Here is a 7,358-nt window from a genome sequence, read left to right as displayed (position 1 = left end):
GATACTTATCTAGATTCTAAAATAAAAGAATGTACCTAAGGATTAGTACTATATGTTGGTAGTACCATATTTTCTATCAGGTGCATTATATTCAAAAAGGGTGTTTCATAGCAGCATATAATTCTATGGTTACTTATAAATCTGTAAGTGAACTTCATATCATCTTGGGTATGAAGTAAACCGAAGAAACAGAGCAGATGGATATCTTTCAAGTTGTAATCACTATCTTTCATCCCTAGTGTATCCCAATTCCTCACAAAGGATCATGTCATTAGTCTCTAAGATTTCATGTTATAATAACAGACAAAAGGCAATCCAAGTACAATTTTTTAATAAAGATAGTTACAAAAGATGGAAAAATCAGCTCAGAAAGGCCAATTACTTCTTTAATAGATCAGTTTTTTTGACATAATAACTCACATCAATTTTAAATACTTTCACATATAGCATGGTAGAGAAAAGAAATTTCGCTTCATAATTAGAAAAACTCAAAATAAAACTTGCCAAGAAAAACAAAAACGAAAAAGCCATTTTGAAAATAAATACAGTCCATGCCAAAGTAGTATAAAATGAAGCCAGAAGTCTCCTTCAAAAAGAAAACATTTTTCTTCCCAATATTTTCTCACTTTTTAATGGTTTCCTGAAACTGGTAAGCCTCTCAAATTCAAGGATTGCTGAGCTGTTCCGATTTGGCTCTGTTAAAAGAAGCAACATGAAATATTAAAAATGGCACAATCTTAGTTTAAATGCACTGACCTATTGGTCAGGCCCTGGCTCATGCCAAGAAAAATGTAAGCTAATAATGCCTACGGTTTTTGGAACACTGAATGCATTAATCTCTTTCTAATTCATTTAGTGGTTTTACAATCTATTAAAAGTTATCCTGCAAAGGCTAGCACAAAATTAGGTGTGGCCAACATTTATATCTTTCTGACAGTAGAAAACCTCGCTTATGTTTTTACTTAAAAACTAGTGTTTCTTAAGCTAACCTATCTCTCAACACTAAACAATCATATATATATATATATATATACACACACACACACACAAAAACAAGAGCACCATGAAAGACGAGTCTATATATTTGAAAAGTTAATAATCAAAAAGTTTCAGATAATTTATATACAATACTGACATATTTAATTACAATACTGATTACTAATCTTTATAGATTTTCTTATAGGCAAACTACATAAATAACAGTTGAACAGAAGAACTGATGGCTGAAATGGCACACTTTGTCTTACCCATTAATAAAGGCTAAAATTCAGAATATGGCGTAGAAATTACTGAAGCTCTCAGGTGAAGCAGAGTATTTCTTAAAAGAATGTATGTATGCACATACACATTTACCTATATCAAATAATTGTGTTTATTATTTTTAAGGTATATAAAAATTACTAGATAAAGAATATCTTTTACCCTTTGGTATCTGTTTTTTCACCACTATTGTCCTTGGATTTATCTTCTTCCTTAACATCTAAAAAAGAAAAAAGATTAACACCTTATTTTGAAATATAAAACGCATACAAATACACTGTACTTTTACTAAAAGCTGTCACATACACTCTTACTATTCATTCAAGAACTAAACAAGATTTCTGCTTTAGATGCTGGGCTACATGGTAGATTTGAGCTGCCAACATAACGTAGTCCCTGCTGTTTTAGAGCTTGCAGTCCTGTGGGTTTACAGCATTACAGTTGGGATATGTGCTGTGTAGAAGTTCCGAGTGCATTTGTGAGCAGTACTGTGGGAGCTTGGCAAAAGCTTCCATAAAGAAATGACATTTGAGAGGCATCTGGAAGAATGAATATATTTTAGGTGGGAAAAGGGGAGAAATATATCAAATGGTGAAAACTAAAAAGGACTTTAAGGCAAGAAGGAATTGGCAGGTTGGAAGGAAGAACTCAAAGAAGGCCAGTGTGGCTGGAGTATTGTGAGAAAGCGAGAGTTAGACAAGAGGAGCCCAGAGCCCCAAGCAGAGGCCAGATCCTATTCTTATGCCTTTACTTTTTAACCTTCACTGTAAAATTAAACACAAAGTTCACAATTTTAACAGAATAGTGGTATTAACACTATAAACTCGAGACTGAAAAAACAAATCATTTGAACTGTACCAAAATATTTATTAAATAAGCAAATGAAACTAAGTATATTTTAATAAGGATATAGTAAACCATCAGCATTGTTAAGTGTTCTACACAGACATTCAGGGACCTGGTTTGACCAATAATACAAACACACATATGGACAATCTGGATTTCATATTTGTTCCAATTTCCAGCCTAATGTTGCCTACGTAAACTTACTAACTCCAAGAGCTAAAATGAGATGGGGAAAGCAGAGGAAGGAAATGTAAAGGTTCCAGATCTAGATATTCAGCTATGGATTTTTAAAAAGGTTTCTATGATAATATTTCTTTTATCTGTAGGCTGAGAGATTTTTATAATTGTCATGCCCTGTAAGAAGATCCTTGGTATAAAATAAAGGAGTTAAAAAAAAATCTATTAAAATCAGTACCAAAAGTGTCGAGAAGAAAACAAAGTATTGACTGATCCACCACTGGGCAATTAAACTAGATACAAAGGTACTTTATTTTTGGCTAAAACATCAATGAAAGACCAGTACCCTACTGCACCCACTTTCTCATGCGGAAAAGGAAGCACAAAGAAGAATTAAAAGACAAAAAGAAACACCAAACACCAAGAAAGGACAGACAAGAAGACACACTGACAATGAGAGAAAAGAATACTAGAAAAATCCTGCAGCTAATGTTAAGTCCTCCTTACCTCAATCATTAACAGGGAAAATTTCTAGATACCAATCAGTACACAAGAGCAGCCAGTGGCACCATCATTATAATGCACTGGGAAATTAAATTATGAAATGGCAGAACTATAATAGAGAAGAGTGAATCCACTAGTGAAAGAACAGAACCAGATGTGTCAGATCTACTACTGACTCCTAAGTCGCCAGTGAAAAAGAGCCAACTTACTCAAATAATTTCAATATGATGTACAGTAAAAGAACATTGGACCACTATCTCATGAATCAGTTTTTCCACATGCTACAGGGTAAAAACTTTGCCAATGAAAACACGGGGTCACTACAATACCTGAATGCAAGTATCAGGTATTTCTTACAGTTAGACCATATTTACCTGCTTTTTTGTCCTCTGTTTCCTTCTTGTCTTCTTCAATTCTAGCTTTCTTTGCTCCTTTCTTATGATCAGCTACATTTCTACGACCTCCTTCTCCTTCATCCTCAGAATCTGAGAATTCTTCATCACAAGCTATCCGCTTGTCTGATGCTCGAACTGATTTATAAAGATTTTAATAAATTTAGACAAAAATAATCACATTTAAAAATTACCATGCACTCACTCACAAATGCACCAGCAGTCACCATATTTTAAAAGTACAGGAATAATAGATGCCTAATGATTTTATAATTTGAACTGAATATATAGTTTGCTCAGTGGTGAAAACTGAGCTTTGATCTGCAAAGAAAGAATTCAAAGAAACATAAAAAACATTTGCGGATCTCGGCTTAAAAAAAAATTTGGAGGAAAACAGATTGTGTTTTTCTAATAGGCGGTGGGGATGCTTTACCTAAAAAGTAACCTTTCCTTTCAGAGCTGAGGGGAAAAAGACAAAAAAAAAAGTATACCAGTAATACCAAACATGTTACCAAATTACACCTTTTCCATTATGCTACAGAGCTAGCAATTATATTAAGTGGAAACAGAGGTTATAGAATCAAACAGAAGGTGTTTTATGTTATTCAACTCATCCTACTTTAGGTAAATGAAATGTCTTCCAATTTATTACCAAATGCCTAAGTGGTAAATTTGTAGAAACATACTTTCAATCATATAAACAAAAGAAGAGTCATATGAATTGAAATTGCTCACACTCAAATCAGACTTGGAAACATTAGGAAGTTAAAATCTATATCAGATTAAAAATGGAAAAAAAATGAAAGTAGTGTGTTCACAAATCTTAACCAATAGCAAACTTCTTGGGGCCACTAAAACCTTCAATTTGATAGGGTGCTTTAATTAAACTAGAAAAATGCAACATAGTATATACATCAAGGCTTTATCTTACTGGAAATTCTCTTGTCTGGATCTTCTCCATCTTCATCTCCACTGTCTTCATGAACAGCATCTTCTGGAATAGCTTGCATTTGGACACCAGGTGCATGAGGTAACATGCGTAAATTTTCAAATAAGCGCTGTCTAAATTACATATGCAAAATTATTAGACAAAATTCATTTCCTTTAAGGTTCCTCTGATATGCAGGAAGAAACATTAAGCAAGCAATTTCATTTTTTTATCTAGCTTAACCTATGAACTAAAATAAGTGACATATAATGAACACTGATACTTTACATACATTAATTCATTTAATCCTTAAAACAAGGTTAAGTACTACTATTATTACCCATTTCAATGGTGAGGAAACTTACACGCAAAAGCACACTAACTTGTTAAATGTCGTACAGCTAGTTAGTGGTGGATAGAGGACACTACCCAGTTAACTGGGCCTATGCGTTACAATGTCACTTTAAACACTGTGGAGATACAGCTTTATCAAAATGTTTCAATGAAAATATTTTTTACTTTCATATAAATCAAGAAAGGGTAAAATTTATAATGCCCACTGCATTACAATTAATGCAACTAATTTTTGGTCTTTGAAACCTGCACACTTTCATTAACTTAAAAAGTTAACTCAATGATTCAAAGTTTCAAATTCTTTTGAAGACAAAGGAAATATCTGTCATATAAAGCTAAAATGACCTACTGCATTTGTCAGTCTAAAGCCTCCTAAAGCATCAAGATGAAATGTTTATAAAAATAATTCAGTGATTTCTTACTTTATCTTTTCCATATATTCAGGAGTGTTCTGGTTTGTCATGTTTGACGGACTAATATGCAGTTTGAAGTCTGGTCCAAAATACTCAAAGTAATCATTGTATGGCAACTCTATTAAAAACAACGAAATAACATTACATATTAAATGGTCAGTTTTTACACAAATCCATGCACAAAACCCAGACTCAGGTCAGTATTTCAATTCTAATAGTGGACAAGTGAATTCAATAAGTGAATGCTCACCTATTTATATAGTTTTGGAATTCTACCCTAATCATCCAACCATCTACTTCTATATATTGAGAGCCCATAAAATAAAAATATAAGAATACTTACCATTGGGAATCTCGCAATCAAGGGCAACTGCAGTCTCATATGTCCAACATCGAGCAACGTTACGGATTGTATATCCACCTCCCCCAAGCATCAGTAGGGGTAAGTTGAATGTTTTTACAACTTCTACACATTTAGCATGACCTAACACAAAGAAGATTTAGGTAACAACAAATCTGCATACTGTAGCAGTTTTAAAAATCATTTTAAAATGAATGCAAACAAAATTTTTCTTTACCAAAAAAATGGTTTTCTAAATATCTTTAAATGAAGAATATGTAAACATTTCAAGGAATTTCTAGTCTAAAACTATAAACATTTTCATACTATGTTACGTGACATACTATTTTTAGCAAGTATCCCTGATATAAGTCAAATATACAATTAAAATTAAAATACGAATACAGCACACTGATATTTTTATTAACATAGGAAGAGATTCACGTCACAGTAAGTGGGAGAAAATGACATTATAATGAAACATTTATGCTCAATCTAAACTTACTTTTTGTTACCAGTTTTCCCTATAGACAGACATAGAAAAAAGATGGAAGGCTGCAACAAAACTTTTTAACAGTGGGGTATTTTTATTATGAATAATTTTCTTAAGATTTTGAAAACAGGATCTATTATTACTAAAAAAAAAAAAAAAAAAAAAAAAAAAAAGAAAAAACCTCCAAAAATTTTCTATGTGGAGAAATTTGAATATAAAATTAAACCTGCCATAAAAACATATTTCCTTTGGATAAATGTCATAGTTCAGCAAACAATTAGGAATTACCAAAAATGTCAAGGAAAATTATCATGTAGGTACATAACTCAGCTAAAAAACAAAAAATTTTAGAAGAAATTCATGCTTATTGAAGAATATTTGAAAATAAATAAAAAGTTACAAAGAAAAAATTATCCCCTGCAAAATCCTATCATCCAGATACATTTAAAAATGTATTCCCTTCTAATTCCTTCTGCCAGTTAATTTTATAAAGTTTAGTTATTAGTTCCCATCATATAATTTTTTATTTTGAGCATTTTCATTCTATATTCCTCAAAAATGAGTTTAAATAGCTGCATTACATGATTCACGGCCCAATCTTTATTACTTTTACCACTATAAAAACATGTATTTCCTACAATAAATAAAAACCATTCAGATACTTTTGAACAGGAAAAAAAAAAACAAAAGTTAGCCTACAAAATTCCAAGTAAAGGTGGCTGGCTACATAAAACTACGTATTGTTCCTTCATTCTAAAACCTCACAAAAAATGACAGTAAAGGAAAAATTTTAAAAGCTAATATTAAAGAAAAGAAAAAGCAAAGAATGGTAGAAAATAACAGCAACAAAAGAAATAAAGGTGGAAAGCAGATGGACAAAAACTTTAGGATATGGGAGAAACTGAATTGAAGCTAGAAGTGGAGAAAGCATAGAATCAAGTTTAACATTTATAACAAAGATGTCCTAGAAACTGGTGGCACTATGAGGTTCCCTGAAATGAGGAAGATAGAGCTAAAATAAATCCAGGATGTAAGAGATCTTGAGATCCCATCCTCACCTCTCACACAATCAGGGTGACTGTCTCTCCTCTGCTTACCCAAAAGACTAGAGATCTATTCTCTGGATTAAGTATAATAGCATTCCCGGACTGTGAGACTACAGACACAATTAAAGGCAGGAGTATTGTATTGAAAATACTACCTACCTTCCCATAATGCCTAGAATTCTAAAACAGCTAGACAGCTTCAAAGCACGAAAATTAAACTTTGTCTTGGGGGACTTGGACCAGTTTAGGAGAAAAACCTAAAGATACTGATATGGAGTGGTTCCCCATGAAATGGCCATACCAGAGCACTCCAGAGTAGTGGTTCTCATTGGTCACGATTTTGCTCAAGGTGCACTGGACATGTCTGGAGACATATTTGGTTATCACAAGTAAGGGATGAATTGCTACTTTTGGCAGCTAGTGGGCAAAGATCGATCAGGTATGCTGCTAAATAACCTATAATGCACAGTACAGCCTCCACAACAAAGAGTTAAGTGGTCCAAAATGTCAAAACTGCAGATGCTGAGACTGCTCTAGAGTAAAGTCCACATTGACATGCCGTATCAGTGGGCCCAATTTTCAGCAAAATGTGAACTGACAATGAA

The 7,358-nt window shown here is 32.8% G+C and overlaps 1 protein-coding gene across 1 annotated transcript in view; it reads right to left on the bottom strand.

Moving 5' to 3' along the window:
- Window positions 1-314: 314 nt before the first annotated feature.
- HDAC2 (histone deacetylase 2) overlaps window positions 315-7,358 on the bottom strand; it is a 35,079-nt gene continuing 28,035 nt past the window's right edge. The window contains exons 9-14 of the mRNA XM_037842992.1: window positions 5,218-5,358; window positions 4,884-4,992; window positions 4,111-4,241; window positions 3,162-3,317; window positions 1,423-1,480; window positions 315-695 (exon numbers count right to left, since the gene is read on the bottom strand). Of these exons, the coding sequence (XP_037698920.1) occupies window positions 665-695; window positions 1,423-1,480; window positions 3,162-3,317; window positions 4,111-4,241; window positions 4,884-4,992; window positions 5,218-5,358 (626 nt within the window). The 3' untranslated portion in view covers window positions 315-664. The remainder of the gene's footprint in view (window positions 696-1,422; window positions 1,481-3,161; window positions 3,318-4,110; window positions 4,242-4,883; window positions 4,993-5,217; window positions 5,359-7,358) is intronic.

Source organism: Choloepus didactylus, chromosome 7 (genome assembly GCF_015220235.1).
Source record: "Choloepus didactylus isolate mChoDid1 chromosome 7, mChoDid1.pri, whole genome shotgun sequence".
Taxonomy (NCBI): domain Eukaryota; kingdom Metazoa; phylum Chordata; class Mammalia; order Pilosa; family Megalonychidae; genus Choloepus; species Choloepus didactylus.
This window is presented reverse-complemented; position numbering and strand designations above follow the sequence as displayed.